Source organism: Saimiri boliviensis, chromosome 11 (genome assembly GCF_048565385.1).
Source record: "Saimiri boliviensis isolate mSaiBol1 chromosome 11, mSaiBol1.pri, whole genome shotgun sequence".
Taxonomy (NCBI): domain Eukaryota; kingdom Metazoa; phylum Chordata; class Mammalia; order Primates; family Cebidae; genus Saimiri; species Saimiri boliviensis.
In genome coordinates, this window is record NC_133459.1 from 20,177,030 (window position 1) to 20,196,228 (window position 19,199).

A 19,199-nucleotide genomic window follows, 5' to 3' on the forward strand; every position below is an offset into this window, starting at 1 on the left:
CCGTCTCAAAAAAAAGAAAAAAAAAAAAAAAGTTTGCTGAGTAAGTGAATGAAGCTGGGTCTTGAAGGCCAAGTGGAAGTTAGCTAGGAAGGGGTGGTTTAGGGGTGAAGACTGTTCCATGCAGAGGGAACAGTATATGCAAGGCCTGAACGTCAAGAATTCAAAAAGTGGCCGGGCTTGGTAGCTCACCCCTGTAATCCCAGCACTTTAGAAGGCTGAGGCAGGAGGACTGCTTGAGCCCAGGAGTTTAAAGTTTAAGACCAACCTGAGCAACACAGTGAGACCCTGTCTCAATTTAAAAAAAAAAAAAAGAAAGAAAAAAGAATTCAAAAAGCTAAGCTCAGCTAAGTTTAAGACCAGCCTGAGTGACACCGTAAGACCCTGTCTCAATTTAAAAAAAAAGAAAAGAATTCAAAAAGCTAAGCCCAGCTAAGTACAGAGTGGGGTGTCAGAAGTGGGATGAGACTGCTACAGTAAAGCTGTCTAAGGTGGCTGGGCTTGTCCCAAGGGCAGTGTGGCATCTTAGAAGGGTTTGGGGCAGGGAAGGAACACAATCCCGGAAGGGACTTTTCTGAGCAACGCCCTCTAAGACTCTCATTTGGGAATCCACCGTTTGTCCTCCACCCTTCCCCCACTTCTGTTTAGGAACTTACTGCTCACAGTACTGGCCAGTGTAGCCGGATTCACAGGCTGTGCAGCGGTACCCACCGGCTCCCAGGCTTTCACAGGTGCGGGAGAACCTGGGGTCAGGGAGGCAAAGGTCAGGTCATGGGAAGCCCATGCCCTACCTCGCTCCCTTCTCTTCTGCCCAAAAGCCAATGCAACGCCTTCCATTCATTCCCCAGTGGAAGTGTGTCCTTGTTACGCACATGTTCTCTGGGTTGGTCAGTGGGCAGGCACAGGGCTGGCAGTCCTCAGGCGTCCCGGCTGTGGCATCTCCATAGTAGCCAGGGGCACACAGCTCACAGAACTCCCCTGCGGCATTGTGCTGGCATTGCTGCAGGGCACAAGGAGGGCAGGCACCAGCCATTAGGCCAGATTTACAGGAGCCTTTCAAGGCTGCCATCCCCTGATCTAGAAATTCCAAGTTTGTGAACTTGTCTTAAAGAAAGCATCATGGAAGGGCACACAGATTTCATTACAAGGACACTCATCTCCATGGTGTTTATGAAAAGCAAAATGGGCTGGGCATGGGGGCTCCTCACATCTGTAATCCCAGCACTGTGGGAAGCCAAGGCTGGTGGATCACCTGAGCTCAGGGGTTCACGGGCAACATGGTGAAACCCTGTCTCTATTAAAAAACACAAAAATTGCCGGGCGCGGTGGCTCAAGCCTGTAATCCCAGCACTTTGGGAGGCCGAGGCGGGTGGATCACGAGGTCAAGAGATCGAGACCATCCTGGTCAACATGGTGAAACCCCGTCTCTACTAAAAATACAAAAAACTAGCTGGGCATGGTGGCGCGTGCCTGTAATCCCAGCTACTCAGGAGGCTGAGGCAGGAGAATTGCTTGAACCCAGGAGGCGGAGGTTGCGGTGAGCCGAGAGCGCGCCATTGTACTCCAGCCTGGGTAACAAGAGCGAAACTCCGTCTCAAAAAAAAAAAAAAAAAAAAAAAAACACAAAAATTAACAGATGAGGGATTTTCCGGAACAGTTGCCAAAAGATGACCATGATGATTTTTTCAGTATAACACCTTTACATCAAAGAATACTGTTGCCTAGTTTCCAGGACAGTGAAGATGATGAAGATATTCTACCAAATACAGACAAAAATACAGCAACTCCATCATCAGTTTTAGAAAAAACTCCATCAATTTCTTTTAGAAATAAATTTTCGTTTGTTATGAAACTTGACAGGATATTTTCCATCTGGCTACACATTCACCTACAACTTGTTCTCTAGTTAGACCGTTCAAATAAAGTTAGTTTGCTTTCATAGGGAAAAAAAAAACCCACAAAAATTAGTTGGATGTGGTGGTGCACACCTGTAGTCCCAGCTACTGGGGATGCTGAGGTAGGAGAGTTGCTTGAACTTGGGAGGTGGAAGTTGGAGTGAGCCAAGATTGTACCATAAATTGCACACACACACAAAAAAGCAAAATGCTGGAAACAAACCTAACCATCCATGAATAGGGAATTGGATAAATTAAAAAGTGTATCCATCCAAAAAAAAAAAAAGGATAGCCGTCCAAAAAATACATATATATCATCAGTTGTCTTTCCATTGGCAAAAACTCCTCAATGTCAGCACGTTAGTCTTGGAATGCTAGCTTCCACAAATAGGAATGATTGTGATAAACGTTTTTTGTATGCAAAAATATCATAAAGGTAATGGTGGTATTGTCTGGGGCAACATTAAGAAAAAATTAGCCAGGCGCGGTGGCTCAAGCCTGTAATCCCAGCACTTTGGGAGGCCGAGGTGGGTGGATCACAAGGTCGAGAGATCGAGACCAACCTGGTCAACATGGTGAAACCCCGTCTCTACTAAAAATACAAAAAATTAGCTGGGCATGGTGGTGCGTGCCTGTAATCCCAGCTACTCAGGAGGCTGAGGCAGGAGAATTGCCTGAACCCAGGAGGCGGAGGTTGCGGTGAGCCGAGATTGCGCCATTGCACTCCAGCCTGGGTAACAAGAGCGAAAACTCCGTCTCAAAAAAAAAAAGAAAAAGAAAAAGAAAAAATTAGTTGAAACCGATTTCTCAGCTCTAACATCAAGAAGGAAAACCCCATTTAAACCAGATTTAGGAGAGGACTCCGGTGTTGGAAAACTTTTCACTAATACTATGGAATCTTTAGATGAAGAAGAGAAAGATTATTATTTTTCAAACTCTGATTCTGTAGAGTAAAATGAGAAAATATGATTCCTGGGGGTTTTACCATGAAGCAGACAGTGTATTTGTATTTTCAATTTAAGTACATGTATTTTCTTTGTAAAGTAGCTTATGAAAATGTGGACTTTTTTGAAGGCCTCGTGTGCTTGTATTCAAAATAAAATATCCTCATTGCTGCAGCTTACTAAAAATTTAAAGAAAATTGCTTTTGCTTGTATAGATATCTGTAAATTTCTGTTTTTGCACTTTAAAAAATATATAGATACTTTTTAAATGAGAATCTAAGTCTGTTTAAGAAAATCGTTTCCCTTTTATTTATTTATTTTATTTTATTTTATTTTTTTTGAGACAGTGTTTCACTCTTGTTACCCAGGCTGGAGTGCAATGGCGCGATCTCGGCTCACCGCAACCTCCGCCTCCTGGGTTCAGGCAATTCTCCTGCCTCAGCCTCCTGAGTAGCTGGGATTACAGGCACACGCCACCATGCCCAGCTAATTTTTTTGTATTTTTAGTAGAGACGGGGTTTCACCATGTTGACCAGGATGGTCTCGATCTCTTGACCTCGTGATCCACCCGCCTCGGCCTCCCAAAGTGCTGGGATTACAGGCTTGAGCCACCGCGCCCGGCATGAAAACTTTTAAGTTAGCATTTGTTACCAGTTCATATCCAAGCCAGAGTGGGATTTGTTACCAGTTGTTGTCCAAGCCTGATGTTTAAATTACACATTGTCGAAACTGACATGCTTGTCTCCTGATTTTTTTTTTTTTTTTTGAGATGGCGCTTCGCTCTTGTTACCCAGGCTGGAGTGCAATGGTGCGATCTCGGCTCACCGCAACCTCCGCCTCCTGGGTTCAGGCAATTCTCCTGCCTCAGCCTCCTGAGTTGCTGGGATTACAGGCACGCGCCACCATGCCCAGCTAATTTTTTGTATTTTTAGTAGAGACGGGGTTTCACCATGTTGACCAGGATGGTCTCGATCTCTTGACCTTGTGATCCACTCGCCTCGGCCTCCCAAAGTGCTGGGATTACAGGCTTGAGCCACTGCGCCCGGCTCCTGATTTTTTTAAAATTGTGATTGGTATGTCTATGAAACCTATGTAAATTTAGCTTATTACTTTGCCATTATTCTACTAGGTAAAATTAGAGAACAAAATCTCTTCTTTATTTGCATATGCAGATACAGCTTAAATATTTTGACTAGATTAGACATTCAGTTAACAAATTCATTATTAGGAGTCAAATTAATATGTGAAATTTCTTTTAGAAATAAATTTTCGTTTGTTATGAAACTTGACAGGATATTTTCCCTCTGGCTACACATTCACCTGCAACTTGTTCTCTAGTTGGACTGTTCAAATAAAGTTAAGTTTGCTTTTACAGGGAAAAAAAAAACCCCACAAAAATTAGCTGGGTGTGGTAGTGCACACCTGTAGTCCCAGCTACTGGGGATGCTGAGGTAGGAGAGTTGCTTGAACTTGGGAGGTGGAAGTTGGAGTGAGCCAAGATTGTACCATTGCACACACACACACACAAAAAAAAAAAAAAAGCAAAATGCTGGAAACAAACCTAACCATCCATGAATAGAGAATTGGATAAATTAAGAAATATATCCATCCAAAAAAAAAAAAAGGATATTCATCCAAAATATATATATATATCCATCCAAACAGCTGTCAAAAAGAGTGATGCTGATTCTATTTTCTCCCTAAGTACCTGTGATAGGAAAGGAAAGGAAAGGAATACACGTGGGTATCTGAGGACATAGCATTGAAAATATGTGCATCAGGCCGGGCGCGGTGGCTTAGCCTGTAATCCCAGCACTTTGGGAGGCCGAGGAGGGTGGATCACGAGGTCAAGAGATCGAGACCATCCCGGTCAACATGGTGAAACCCCGTCTCTACTAAAAATACAAAAAATTAGCTGGGCATGGTGGCGTGTGCCTGTAATCCCAGCTACTCAGGAGGCTGAGGCAGGAGAATTGCCTGAACCCAGGAGGCGGAGGTTGCGATGAGCCGAGATCGCGCCATTGCACTCCAGCCTGGGGTAACGAGAGTGAAACTCCGTCTCAAAAAAAAAAGAAAATATGTGCATCATTGGTCAGGCACAGTCTCACACCTGTAATCCCAGCACTTTGGGAGGCCGAGGCGGGTGGATCACCTGAGGTCAGGAGTTTGAGACCAGCCTGCCAACATGGTGAAACACCATCTTTACTAAAAATATAAAAACTAGCCGGGTGTGGTGGTCGGCACCTGTCATCCCAGCTACTGGGGAGGCTGAGGCAGGAGAATCACTTGAACCAGGGAGGTGGAGGTTGCAGCGAGCTGAGATTGTGCCATTGCACTACAGCCTGGGTGACAAGAGCAAGACTCCATCTCAGAAAAAAAAGAAAGCAAGAAAATATGTGCATCACCATAAAAACATGTGGGTTACAGATTCTCCTCCAAAGCGATTCACATTTGTTGTATCAACATAGAGTGTTCTTTGCTCCAAGGTTAGCTTATGGCTGTCAACCACCTGGCCCTTCACCCCCTACCCTGGGGGGACTATACACATGCTACTCTGAAAAGTCCAGGTATAAAAATATATGCAACGAGACCAGACGCAGTGGCTCACGCCTATAGTCCCAGCTACTCAGGAGGCTGAGGCATGAGAATCACTTGAACCCAGGAGGTGGAGGTTGCAGTGAGCCAATATTAGGCCACTGCACTCCAGTCTGGCCAACGGAACAAGACCGAGACTCTGTCTCAAAAAAAAAAAAGTAGAGACCATGTGTGGTGGCTCACGCCTGTAAATCCAGCAGTTTGGGGGGTCAAGGCAGATGGATTGCTTGAGCTCAGGAGTTCGAGACTTCCTGAGCAACATGGTGAGACCCTACTGGATAATTTTTTTGTAAAGAAAAAGAAAAAATAGTAAAGAACCAAAGTTTTCTTTACACAGAAGGATGTTACTCCACAGCTCTGGTCACCCCACCATGCCTGGTGACCTGGCCAGCTGACCCAGGTGCTCTGACCCACAGGCCATGCCCCATGACCCTGCCCCTGGATGGGTACCTGTCTTGTCCAGCCCTGGTCCCCCACCCAGGCTCAGCTGAGCTGACCCCCTGTCCCAGCCTCGCTTGTAGCTCACCGAGCAGGCCCCAGTCTCCGGGTGGCACAGGTCTGAGTGGCCATTGCATTCGCACAGCTCGCAGTGGCCGAGGTACAGCCCACTCCCGGTGCGCGTGTAGCCGGGGGCGCAGTCCTAGGGGGCAGAGAGGAAGGTTGGCCTCTGTTCCCAGCGTGCCCCACCCACAGCCAGCAGACCCAGAACCCCTCCCTTCCAGCATCCTCCCAGGGGTGACCCTGCCACATCACAGGCTGGCTCCCCTCCTTCCTGGCTTCTGCTCAGTCTGGCCTCCTGCCCGTGACACTATCGCAGTCCACACTGTTCACCTCCCGGAGGCATCTCCATGCTGTGCTTTGGGCCGGAGTAGTGTGTTTCTGAATTGGCTCCCTGTCTCTTTTGGACACCCCGAGGGCATGAACTGGGTTTGAACCTCTGGGGAGCATGGCCCATGCCTGAGGCCGTACTGCTCAATGGTTAGGACACGTTAGGCTTTGGAGTCAATCAGACCCGAGTTCAAATTAGTTTCTGCCACACGTTAGCCGTGCACCATTGGGGCACACTCGCCCCTCAGCACCTCTATTTTGTTACCTGTTAAAGGGGATAATAATACGTATCTCAGGGCTGTTGGGAGGAATGCATGCAGGGCGCAGATGAGGGGGTCATTATAGTTATGATGGTAATCAAGGCTGCAGTAACGCGCTTCTTGATGCGTCTGTGCCCGTGCAGAGGTGGCTGAGCCAGCTACACACTCACCTGGCAGGACAGACCGATGTAACCTGGGGGGCAGCGACACTCCTCCACCTCGAGGGCCCGGGGTCCGTTCGAGGGCCCGGGCTGGGCAACCTCCAGGCTGACTGCGCTGATGCTGGCTGCCAGTGGCACCGAGGAGAACGTTGCCCGGATCAGGAGCTCATCTAGGTCAGCCAGTGCCATCAGGAGGTGCTCGCGTGTGGCCGGCTGCCCGTCGGGCCGGCGCCAGAATTCCTGGGTTGGGGGTGGCAGCGTGGGTGGGGGCATTGGGCTTTGTGGGTTTCTCCTGCAGTTACCACCCCCCAACTCCGGCCTTACGGGCACTGGCTGAGGGCTGCAGGATGAAGGCTGGGGAGTGAGAGGCAGGGTGTGGGGGGGCACGTGAGAAGCGTGGCCAGGTGCCCCTCACCTCTCGGAAGACAATCTCGTAGCTCCTCCTCTCGGGGCCCTGCAGCGCTGGCTGGGAGGCCACCAGCATGATGTTGTTGCCCTGGGGACACACCAGCGGGATTGGAAGGAGAGCCGAGGGGTCCCTGGGGTGCCAGGGTGTTCTCCACCAGTCCCAGGCTCTCTGTAACCACCAGCCTCCCACCTCTCCACTCTCCCAAGATCAAGTATCCAAAGGAGTCAGGCACATGCCCACTGCCCCCTCCTCCCAGCAGCAGGCTCCTCTGCCTGAGTGGTGTCCAGCCAGGCTGGGATGTGGGGACACAGGTCTAACTCCCCCAGCCTGTGCCAGGAAACAGTGCTGGATGAAAAAGCCAAAGGACAAATGCTTAGGTGCCCCGGCTTCCCTCCTGCCCTTCTGCCTGCCCAGCATGGCGTCCAAATGCTCACCGTGATCTGGACGTCAGGGTCAGAGAGTGGGCTGCCCTGCAGGCCCGCGGTGTAGGAAAGGGTGTATCGCAGCTTCCCGCCGTAGGCTGCCACCTGCAAAGAGGCAAGCCCAGAGGTCACAGGCTGACCTTGCGGGGTGAGTGCTGGACCATACAGATGAGGGGCGGAGCCTCCGGAGGCCTTTTGGCACCTGTGCCACGCTCCCCTGCCCCCTCCCCGCCCTAACCAAGAGGCCAGGGTGCATGGCCCGTGGGTGCTGGGGAACAGGACATTTCTCGCTTTCCCTGTAGCCTCAGACAAGGTGGCGATCATGCCGAGCAGCCTCTTGGCTCTGCAAGGTTCTCCAGTCCGCATTGCCTGACAGCGCCGGCGAACCAACTCCAAGTCCTCTTTTATTTACAGGAATTTCCCAGAAGACAGACAAGGGTAATGACAGTGACCACCATGGGGAGGCTGTGGAAGGTTCAAAAATTCTCAGCCATGGCGGGGGTGGGGCTGAGGGCAGCCCCTCGGAGGCCTCGCCTCCTAGGCACGTGGTTTTTGTTTGCCCCGAATCCAGTTCCTCCTTTCTATAAACTACACCCTGGTTTTCGATAAAGAACAACCTTCCCGCTACACCATGCAGGTCTGAGAGTCCTGATGCAGGTCTGAGAGTCCTCTACAGTGGAGACACGAGCCAGGCCTGGCCGATCGGCATAACCTACCACTGCCCTTTGCCACTCCATCAGGGATAGACAAGTACCCTGGGCACTTCTGCTCTTTCTACCAGGCCAGAGAAAGTCCCTCCTTCAGTCAGATGAGAAGCTGGAGAACCAAGAAAAAGCCCTAATGAGACCCTGGCTAAGGCCATGCCTGAGACCAGACGTGCTTAGACGCCGCAGCTGTACGAGCCAATAGATTCTTTGTCACAGACAAGCCTGCTGGACTTGGGCTTTGTGTTGCTCATGGTGGGAGAGTCCTTACTCTTGTTTCGGGGACCTTCACACGGGCAGCTGAGGCCCCCCAGCTCTGCCCCACAGGACTTTCCTTTCTCTCCTCTGCCGCCAGGGCAGACGTTCATCTCAATACCAAACTGCATCAAGCCTGCCCCTTCATGCATTTGTGTGTTCACTCAGCTGACCAGCATCGTTCAAACACCTACTGACTACACACTCAGCCCAGGGCTGCGTGGGCCCCTGTGATGTTCTCCGTGAGCTCAGGGCGTGGTAAGGAATTCTGGAGTGTAACCAAATAACCGCAAAATAGCTGGCTTCCTGTTTGCTTTGAATGCCGGCAAGTTCACAGCCATTTCTGAGCCTAACTTTCTAGCAAGTTGCAGGTGTGTACAGCACAGTGATTATTCTATTTATTTACTAACCGTACAAAAGACCTAGTGTCTATTTTATTTTTTTACTTTTTTTTTTTTTTTAAATAGGGATGGGGTCGCCCTATGTGGCTCAGGCTGGGCTCAAACTCCAGGACTCAAGCAACCATCCTACCTAAGCCTCCCAAAATGCTGGGATTACAGACAGAAGCCACCATGCCTGGCTAATCTATTTTTTAAGACACAGGGTTTCATTATATTGCTTAAGCTGGTCTCAACTCCTGGCCTGAAGCGATCCTCCAGCCTGAGCCTCCCAGTGTCAGGATTGCAGGTGTGAGCCATAGCATGCAGCTCTCGCACCGTGATTATAAGGGCAGACTCCACAGTCTGAATGACCTGGGTTCAAACTCCAGCTCTACTAGCTATACAGCCTTGGACAAAGTGCTTAACCTCTCTGAGTCCTACTTTCCTCACATGGAAACAGGAGTAAAAGTAACACCCATTTTAAAGAATCTCACGAGAATTAAGTACTACAGGACACAAACGGTGACGCGCTCCACGCGGCGTGAGAACGCGCCGTCACGCTCGGTAACCCTGCACGACCCCAGCTCCACCCTCGGCTCCAGCAGGTCGCTTCTCGTCCTCACCCCTCAGCCTCCCTGTCTCCTCACCCTCATCCTCACCCCTCAGCCTCCCTGTCTCACCTGCTTCTCTGAATGTACTTTATGACGGGCCATGCCTATTCTTTATTGACTTTGTTTTTTGAGATGGAGTTTCACTCTTGTCACCCAGGCTGGAGTACAATGGAGAAATCTTAGCTCACTGCAGCCTCTGCCTCCCGGGTTCAAGTGACTCTCCCACCTCAGCCTCCCAAGCAGTGGGATTACCGGTGCCTGCCACCACACCCAGCTACTTTTTGTCTTTTTAGTAGAGACAGGGTTTCATCATGTTGACCAGGCTGGTCTCAAACTCCTGACCTCAGGTGATCTGCCTGCCTCAGTCTTCCAAAGTGCTGCAATTACAGGCAGGAGCCGCCGTGCCCAGCCAGGAAGCTGATTTTTTTGTTTGTTTGTTTGAGACAAAGTCTTGCTCTGTCACCCAGGCTGGTGTGCAGTGGCATGATCTTGGCTCACTGCAATCTCTGCCTCCTGGGTTCAAGTGATTCCACGGCCTTAGCCTCCTAAGTAGCTGAGATTACAGACGTGTGCCACCATGCCCAGCTAATTTTCGTATTTTTAGTAGAGACGGTGTTTCGCCATGTTGGCCAGGCTGGTCTTGAACTTCTGACCTCATATCATCCGCCTACCTCGGCCTCCCAAAGTGCTGAGATTATAGGCGTGAGCCACAGTGCCCAGCCTATTACATGTATTCTTAAGAGGTACTTGAAATCATTGGAACAAAATGGAGGCAATATCAATACTCATCTGAGGCCAACGCTAGCGCTCATGGTGGTGATAACAGTGATACCGAGGTTGCCAGGAATGATCATCAGATGGATGAGGAGCTCTGGGGGGCCAGGGCTCGCTCTGCCTGCTCTGTCTGTATGTGATGCAGCATACAGTAAGTACTTAATTAGTGCTTCTTATATGACTGAGTGCAGTCCAAAAACTAGGCCAGTGTCTAGACACAAGGTCAAGGGAGCCCAGAAAAAGCCCCTGGAGAAACCCTCCCAGGCAAGACAGCTCCTCTGCCAGGGCCAGGGGTCAGGGCCTGCTGAAGGATGCGGGCAGAGCTGAGTTCAGTCTCAGCTGCGCTTTGACCTGAACGTGGACCTAGGTCACGTGGACCCATTGTGTCATAAAGGGCCTTGACAAAGGGCCCTCTGATATTGTAGGATTCTCTGACACACCTAGAATCCCCCCGAATCCTTGTTACCTTGTCCCCCAGGAAGACCTGGGGCAGCTGCCAGTAATAGAGGCTTCCAGGGAGCAGAGAGAAGCCTTCGTAGGAGAGAGAGAACTAGGAGGGAAGGACAGGTGGTGAGAGCCGCGGGGAGCGGGCGCGGGTGGGAGGGCAGAGACAGTCTTGGCAGGGGTGGACTGTCACGGGAGGGAGGCAGACGCCCACCGCCACCCGACAGTGCAGGTCCCGGCCCCGCTCTTTGGACAACTTTCTTCCCAATCCCAGCCCAGGCCCCCAGCTGCTCTCTGGGTGTGGCCTGGGTCCGCTTCTCCTCCCATCTTGTGGGTCTTTTGTGGACCCCAGCGTTTACACAGCACATTAGCCAACAATTTCAATGGGGTGGCTCTTTTCATACGTATTTAAAGAGAGTAACCAGCAAAACTGGGTTGGTATGTGATTGATTGAAAGGAAAATTGGAAAGAAATAATAGTCCAAGTAGTTTACAGAAATTGTGAAGTTGGTTCAGAAATGAGTGAAATCTAGAAATCATGGTGGATGGGGACCCTTGATGGGCATCTTGGTACATACCTGAGAGCCTAGTGGGAAAGACAGAGAAGTGGAGGAGGAGGAGGAGGAGGAGGAGGAGGAGGAGGAGGAGGCGGAGGAGGAGGAGGAGGAGGAAGCCGGTAGTGCTCGCAGAGCAGCTGCAGGCTGGGGATGAGGGGAGAGCCCCCGGGGAGGGGGTTGGGGGTGGGCAGCAAAGCTGGACAGGAGCTGCCAGATCTCAGCATCCACTCGTCTCTGAGCCTCGTCCACCTGGGGGACCAGCAGCCGAAGGGCAGGGGAAGGGAGCAGAGAGGGACAGAAAGGACGCCCATGAGGCTTCACCTCCCCGCGCGGCCAGCTAGTCACCCGCTCTGCACTGTCTACTCACAAGTGCTGATACCCGGTGCTCCGGCCCTTGTACCCCCTGCCCTCTTGTTCCTCCTGAGCCAGGCGGGGATATCCTGGGATGGGCTTAGCTGCCTGTGGGCTGTGACTGATGGGACAAGCCCTACAGAGGGTACCCAGCAAAGGAGGGGCAGAAGCGCAGGAGGCAGCCCAGGGCATCTGTGGTAGGGCTTCCGCTCCTCGCTCTGACTCTCTGTGTGTGCCCTGGCACCAGCCCAAGCCATTCATGGCTCTGGCATGTTTCCTAAGGGTGACATCGGAGCGGACCAGGCATCAGGTTGGGGCCTGGCCCGGCATAGGTGCCTGCCTGGACTCAGCTCTCTGGTCTCTTCCCTGGGGCCCCAGGTCCAACCTGTCCCAGCCAGGCCCTCAGTTACCTGTGATGCCCGCTGTGCCCGCTCCCTGCCCTCTGGGGGCCCCAGGATCCTCCCAGCTGTCACGGCTGCCCGCAACTGCTCCTCTGAGAGGGACGTGCGGTTCTGATGGGATGGAGGGAGCAGGCCAGCTCAGACCTCCCCGGGTCCCAGAGCCAGAGCCATGGGCAGGTCCTCTACCCATGGACATGGCAGTCAGAAAGGCCCACACTAATTAGAAAGAAAGATGCATCCCCCCCCTCTCCAGGCTGGCACCCAGGGGTTAACTCCAGGCTGCCCACGTGCACGCAGGGGTTAATAGTGGTTGCTTGAGAGGCAAGGCCAGGGGAACCTGGCGGGCTAGATACAGTCGTGTGGATCAGCATCAGGTTAGTCTCCCTGCTACCTCGGTTGCCATTCTGACTTCAGACAGTTGGCACTAGGACCAGACCACACAGCAGGTGAGGCAAGGTGGGGCACACACCCTGCTGGCTCCAAACCTAGGGCCACGGGATACTGCCTGGGTTCATGCAGACTCCCAATGCATTGGGCACTGTACATCTGCCCACCCAGGGCTGGGAGCACCCGAGGAGGCGCCACACCGCATCACGCCAACTTCACACCACACACATCCTGCGCCTACCTGGTGAGCCCGGCGCATCCGAGCAAAGTACGCCTCCCGCTATGGGGCACAGGGAAGTGCCAGGACAGGAGACAGAGAAAGGTCTGAGAATTATAGGATAGGGCAGCAGGGAGGCCAGAGGGTAGTGAGCCCCGAGGGGAGACAGGGGAAGGGACTGAAGGCAGCCGGCCCCCGGAGAAGCCTGGACTACCTGGCTCTGTCCAAGAAACGAGGAGGGGGCAACCCCAGAGCGCCCCTCTTAGGTGTCCCTGGCCCCCTCGCCTCTTGTCTGGGGGCATATCAGCTGGAACACTGGCCTCAATCAGCAGTGGACTCCTGTGCCAAGACCCACTTTCCCTGGGTACCACCGATGCCTGTGCTGCTCAAGGAACACATTTGGGCAGGCTGTCCCAGAGCCCACCCCCGACCCCCACCCTCAACACCATCATCACCTCCCACCAGACCACGTTCTGGAGTAGCAAAGACAGATTCACCTCTGCCTGGCAGAGTGTTGTTTTTTTTTTTTGGAGACAATATCTTACTCCGCCACCCAAGCTGGAGTGCAGTGGTGCAGTTATGGCTCACTGCAACCTCCCCATCCCAGGCACCAGCGATCCTCCCACCTCAGCCTCCCTAAGTAGCTGGGACTACAGGCATGCACCAACACGGTCAGCTACTTTTTTGTATTTTTTGTAGAGATGGAGTTTCGTCACGTTGCCCACGCTGGTCTTGAACTACTGAGCTCACGTGATGCTCCCGCCTCAGCCTTCCAAAGTGCTGGGATTACAGGCGTGAGCTCTGGCCTTCCACAGAGCACTTTAAGGGCAGCCTCTGAACTGGGTTTGGATCCCTGCATTCCCACCTCGCAGCTCGGGGCTCTGGGTACATTATAGAGCCCCTCTTGCCTTCGTTTCCTCATTTGTGAAAAGGGGCGGCGGCAGGACCTGGCTCACACAGTTGTGACTTGTGACTTATAAAGGATGCTGCCTAGCACATGGTGAGAGCTCAACAGGCATGACCCAGGATGAGAGTTACCGTGGCCGACACAGGCACAGAGCCAGCCGTGTGGATGAGTGGAGCGGGAGTGGGAGTGTGAATGACACTGAAACCGTGTCTCACTTGTCTTTGTATTCCTTGGTCTCTCCCAGGACCTGTTTGAATGACTGCATGAAAGCTAAAAGTCATGACTAGTTGAGCACTTATTATGTGCCAGGCATGATCTCCAGTCCTCCCAGCCACCATGAAGTGGTGGTTTATCAAATGGTATCTGGCTGGCAAGCAGCAGAGCTGGGGTTTAGACTGATGTCTATGGGACTGCAAAGGCCACATGCCTAACCACGATGTGGCCAGGCATGTGGCAGGTGCGTGCCTGCTGAGAGAGATGGCTAAGAGGGGAACTTGTGTCTGAGTCACCGCTGAGCCTGGTGCCAGGCTGGGGCCTACCTTGTCTCCCTGGTATGTCTCTGGCAGCTGCCAGTAGAAGGACTCGTGGCCGAGGTGGGCGAAGTTGCCGAAAGAGAGCTGGGCACCCTCGGGCACAGGTTCCACAGTGAAGTCTCCTGTCAGGCGGCTGTTCCGCTGCGGGTTCACCAGGGCAAAGCCTTGGAAGTCCCCGGGGGCAAAGTGGGTAGAGATCTGACAGGGGAAGGAGGAGGTATCAGCCTGGGTACTGAGGCAGGCACCTTGGTGGGGGATGGGACACGGGAGGGTGTTAAGGTGGGGGAAGGGGGTCTGCTGAGATCAGGGCTGGGAGAGAAATAATCAGGGCATGTGAGGGTACTGGGGCAGGGGTGAGGGTCACTGGGCTCAGTGCTGAGATCAAGGCTGGAAGAGAAATAATCAGGGCATGTGAGGGTACTGGGGCAGGGGTGAGGGTCACCGGGCTCAGTGATGAGACGGACAATGGCAGGCAGCAGGCGGCGGCCCTGCCTGGGGCTGGGCAGCACAGGCTCTCACCAGGTGGCGCGTGTAGGCGGAGCTGGCACACTGCTGGGTGATGCCCATACAGAAGCAGGGCAGGCAGCCGTCAGGGTTGCTGGCGCTCAGGTGGAAGTGGTGGGGCCGGCAGTGGCTGCAGGTGAGACCTTCCACCTGGGCCTGGGTGGATGAAGGAGGCAGGCAGGGGACTCGGTGGGTATCCTGCACCCCCAGCAGCCCGAGGCCAGCCTCCCTGGCCACTTCCGGCAGCCCCTGCCCTGCCCCCCATGCCCAGGTCTCGGCTGCCATCAGATGGTGCCTAATTTCCCCACAGGCCCTGGGCAGCAGGGCAGAGCAGGCCCTGAGGGGCAGGGATTCGGACTGACCTTGCACTGGCACTGACCAGCAGTGTCACACTGGCTGCTGACGCTGCCTTGGGGGTCACAGTGGCAGCCTATGGGCCCTGGCACCAGGCCATCTCCTGAGGTGGAAGAAAGTCATGGCTGGAGCCCCAAACCCTCCACCCAGCACCCCTCTTCCCTCCACTCTGATTGCCACCGAGCGGGAGCTCTGACTTCTGACGTGGGCACACCACACTCTCACAACAGCCCTCCGAGGCAGTGGGGCCTGCTCCTATCCCCATTTTACAGATGAAGGAACTGAGGCTCAGAGAGGCAAAGCCAAAAGGGAGTAACCCAACCCCAACGACCTCCCCAGTCCTACTCACTCCGGCATGGCTGGCCCTGGCTGGGGTTGCCGTAGTAGCCAGGAGCACACCTGCAGAGAGAGAAAGCCTCTGATGAATTTGGGGTGAAGAGAAGCAGAACCCCAGGGCTGCGCTGGGGGCCCCATATTGAATTCAATGGCCTCGTACCCTGGAAGAAACCAACAGCCTGACTCGCCCATGTTATGGGCAGAGAAGAGCAGGGACTCGCCCTGGACCGCACAGCAGTGAATCCGGGCAGTCAGGAGCCCAGGAGCTTGGAAAGAAGCAGGGGTTTTGTGGGAAGACTCTGGCCTGGCCAGGGCAGGGGCCAGGGGGCTGGAGGTGAACCGCAGGCCAGGATGCATGTCTGAGGGTCTTGAATTCTGGGCTAGAGGTTGAGGCTCCCAAGTAGGGGAGCTGACCATCTTCTGGGGCCTGCGCAAGGTTAAGACTGGGAGGCATCCCTGATTCCTCCAGGTCAGGAGGGCTGGGCCCTGCTGTGCGTGTCCCCCCTGCCGCCCAACTCACCTCTCGCAGTGTCGCCCGCTGTGGCCTGCGGAGCACGCGTCGCAGGTCGGGTGGCCATCTGTGTCCAGAAAGCACGTGTGGGCAGCCCTGAGTGTGGGGGGCAGATTTCTAGTCAGTTACGCAGTGGCTCCTTCTTCTCCTTGATCCTCCTTCAGGATCAGGGGAGGGGAGGGGAAGAATGGGCAGGTGAACTAATGTGTCCTGAGTGCCACTGCATGCCTGGCACTGTGCTAAGAGTTCCATGAGCATCAGCTCATTCAACTCTCCCACAGGGGCTGGGGAGCGTGGACTACCCTATTTCACAGAGGAGGCAGCTGAGCCCTGAAAGTGAAGAGTATCTCACACCAAGTGACACACTGAGGCGGTGGCGAGGCCAGGATTAAACACTGCCTCTCAGAAGGGCCGGAGGAAGGGTGTGGCGGGGGGTAGTGGACGTTTCAGGGCAGGGCAGGTGCAGGCAGGGGCCGGACGCACTGGCCGGCAGCAGGGTCTCCATAGCAGGGGCACAGCTGGCAGTCCTGTGGTGTCCCCTGCTGGGCATCCCCGTAGTATCCTGGCTGGCACTGCTCACACCGAGGGCCCTCTGTGTGATGCTGGCAGCCCTGGTAGAACAGAACGTGAGTGGGGGTTGGGGCCCCAGAGGCCAGAGATCACTGGGGTGGGAGGAAGGAGGGTGGGACTCACCTGGCAGGCACCTGTCTCGGGCTCGCAGGCCTCTGAGTGGCCATGGCAGCTGCAGCGTTCGCAGGTACCCAGGTAGAGGCCGCTGGGCATGCGTGTGTAGCCTGTGTCACAGTCCTGGGGGCAGAAAGATGGCAGTAGGAGGGCCTTCCTGGACACGACCCACTCGGATAGGGGCACTGAATGGCCAGGGCTGGGGAAGAGGGGAGGGCTCATGGAGGAGGGGTGGGGAGCACCATGGAAGGGGCTGACTGGGCCAGGGTGGGGCCCAGGACTCACCTGGCAAGACGGGCCGCGGTACCCGGGTGGGCAGGAGCAGTGCTCTACTTCCAGCGCGGGGTCCTGGCCGGTTTCCTCAGGCACGGCCACGTCCATGCTGATGCCAGAGACCCTGGGCGTGACAAGACCCAGTGTGAACAGGAGCACTGTGCCAGGCACGCCTGGAGCCTCCACTGGGAGGCCTGGTTAGTCCTCCCACAGCTCGGTCCAGGTCTCCCGAGGCTGCGAGGGCTGTGGCAGACAGCGCTACCTGCAACTTACTCTAAACCACCACCCATCCTCACCTGGAGAGGTTACACCACCCGTGGCCCTGCGGTAGTCAACGACAGGATGACACCGGCTACAAGAGCCCACGTGCCTGAAAGACAGACCACTCTACGGCGAGTGACTCTCCAGAGCTCCCATGGGCTGAGGCTGAGACTAGACTTGACCTGCGACCACATCCCTGCGTGGCCCCTTCCCCTCCTGCGTCCTCTCCTTGTCAATCATGTGCACCCCAATCTCTGCCTCAGGCTTCCTTCAGCCTGTGACGGAGGCATTGTTAGACTCTCCATTTTACAGATGGGGAAAGTGAGGCTCAAAAGGGTCGCATGGTCTGTAAGTGGCCGTGCCACACTGCACCGCTTAGACCAGGCGTCCCCAAACTTTTTACACAGGGGGCCGGTTCACTGTCCCTCAGACCGTTGGAGGGCCGCCACATACTGTGCTCCTCTCACTGACCACTTCCTGAAGTGCGGCAGGGGGCCAGATAAATGGCCTCAGGGGGCCGCATGCGGCCCGCGGGCCATAGTTTGGGGACACCTGGCTTAGACAGAGCCCCCTCCCCAAACCCACGCTGATCCCCCTGCCCTGGCTCCAGACACCTGCTCTCAGCGGGCTGCTGGGTGTAGGATGCTCGGATCAGGAGGGTGTCGATGCCTGCCAGCGCCATCAGCAGGTGCTCCCGTGTGGCCGGCTGCCCATCGGGCCGCTGCCAGGCTTCCTGCCAAGAAAACGACAGTGGTGCTCAGCCCCTGACGTCCTGGATTATTTACGCAGGTGAGAGAGAAGCAAGGGCCAGCCCGCACCCCTACCCCCAGGGGGCAGTGCTGCTCACCTCCCGGAAGGGCACAGTGAAGGTGCTGGGCTGGCCGGGGCCGGGCTCCTGGGCAGAGTGGTGCTCTAGGACGATATTGTTACCTTGCAGCACCACCAATGGCTGCCCGTGCAGGGGTTCGGAGCCCGACTGGGACCGCTGGGTCACTGTGAAGCGCAGCTCTCCCCCGTAGGAGGTCACCTGGGACCAGGGGTAGACAGGAGCTTAGCAGGGTCCCTGAGTCAGGCCCTGTCACTGCTCCAGCCACCTTTTCCATGCTGCGTATCTCACTCTTCTCCCAAGGCACCATGACCCTCCTGCCTCCAAGCCTTTGCCCGTGCTGTTCCCGCTGCCTGGAGTTTGCTTTCCCTTCCCTGCCCTACCCACCTTGTCTCCGAGGAAGCTTGAAGGGAGGCTCCAGAAGTAGGGTCCAGATAGGAGTCTGTGGAAGGAGGAGAAGCCCAGTTCCCCGGGCGTGTGGGAGAAGATGCCATCGTTGGTGGAGTGGGTGCTTGCGGCATTGGTCACGGTGAAGTGGGCAGGCTTCTCGGAGGCCCCGTGCACCTGGGAGGGGAGAAAGGGCTGGGATGGGCCGGGGCCTGGGACTGGGACTGGCGCTTGGTGCATCCAGCCCGGGGCTGGGCGGTCCTGCCTGCCCACCTTGCAGAGGTACCTGGGCGCGGCTCCAGGAAGAGCTGGTGCACTGGCGACTGACACCCATGCAGAAGCACTTGAGGCAGCCGTCGGGGTTTTGGGTGCTCAGGTGGAAAGAGCCGTCGGCACATTCATTGCACAAGCGCCCCACCACGTTGTTCTGCAGGTACAGAGGTGGAGCTGAAGGACAGCCCGCGGGAGGGACCGCCTGGAGCTTCAGGCCGAATCCACCCGCAGTCTAGACAGGGACCCGAGACCCAGAGGAGCCACTGAAAGGGCACATGTGGCCAGGCGCGGTGGCACACGCCTGGAATCCCAGCTACTCGGGAGGCTGAGAAAGGAGAATCGCTTGAACCCGGGAGGTGGAGGTTGCAGTGAGCCGAGATCCTATCACTGCACTCCAGCCTGGGTGATAGGAGGGAGCCTCCATCTCAAAACAAACAAACAAACAGACAAAAACAAAGGAAGAGCACATGTATGAGGCGTCATCATCTGAACAATAATTCCCACTTAAGAGCTTAGGCAAGCATTTTTCCCTTTTCTCTTTGGCTACCGGGGGCTCACCAATAAATTTAGATTTAAAACACAGCAACTTTATTAAAATAATTGCTGCTACTATTTATGGAGTGTTTGATGCACTGTTTTGGTTTCCATTCAACATCACCTCATTTAAGTCCCCTAAGGACCTTGAGAGGTAGGTGATGCCTCCATCCTTCACATAAGGAAACAGAGGTTCAGGGATGTGAAATGACTTGCACAAAGTTA

The 19,199-nt window shown here is 54.5% G+C and overlaps 1 protein-coding gene across 5 annotated transcripts in view; it reads right to left on the reverse strand.

Moving 5' to 3' along the window:
- The window catches only part of HSPG2 (heparan sulfate proteoglycan 2), a 121,520-nt gene that overhangs the window by 38,599 nt on the left and 63,722 nt on the right, over nucleotides 1-19,199 (reverse strand). For all 5 annotated transcript variants that reach the window (XM_074380254.1, XM_074380253.1, XM_039474152.2 and 2 more), the window contains 18 exons: nucleotides 18,454-18,594; nucleotides 18,168-18,344; nucleotides 17,802-17,981; nucleotides 17,569-17,687; nucleotides 16,706-16,817; nucleotides 16,430-16,543; nucleotides 16,220-16,347; nucleotides 15,746-15,832; nucleotides 15,239-15,288; nucleotides 14,898-14,992; nucleotides 14,551-14,691; nucleotides 14,038-14,229; nucleotides 7,524-7,616; nucleotides 7,096-7,176; nucleotides 6,690-6,920; nucleotides 5,958-6,071; nucleotides 870-997; nucleotides 654-740 (listed from right to left, as the gene is read on the reverse strand). In XM_074380254.1, the coding sequence (XP_074236355.1) occupies nucleotides 654-740; nucleotides 870-997; nucleotides 5,958-6,071; nucleotides 6,690-6,920; nucleotides 7,096-7,176; nucleotides 7,524-7,616; nucleotides 14,038-14,229; nucleotides 14,551-14,691; nucleotides 14,898-14,992; nucleotides 15,239-15,288; nucleotides 15,746-15,832; nucleotides 16,220-16,347; nucleotides 16,430-16,543; nucleotides 16,706-16,817; nucleotides 17,569-17,687; nucleotides 17,802-17,981; nucleotides 18,168-18,344; nucleotides 18,454-18,594 (2,270 nt within the window). The remainder of the gene's footprint in view (nucleotides 1-653; nucleotides 741-869; nucleotides 998-5,957; nucleotides 6,072-6,689; nucleotides 6,921-7,095; nucleotides 7,177-7,523; nucleotides 7,617-14,037; nucleotides 14,230-14,550; nucleotides 14,692-14,897; nucleotides 14,993-15,238; nucleotides 15,289-15,745; nucleotides 15,833-16,219; nucleotides 16,348-16,429; nucleotides 16,544-16,705; nucleotides 16,818-17,568; nucleotides 17,688-17,801; nucleotides 17,982-18,167; nucleotides 18,345-18,453; nucleotides 18,595-19,199) is intronic.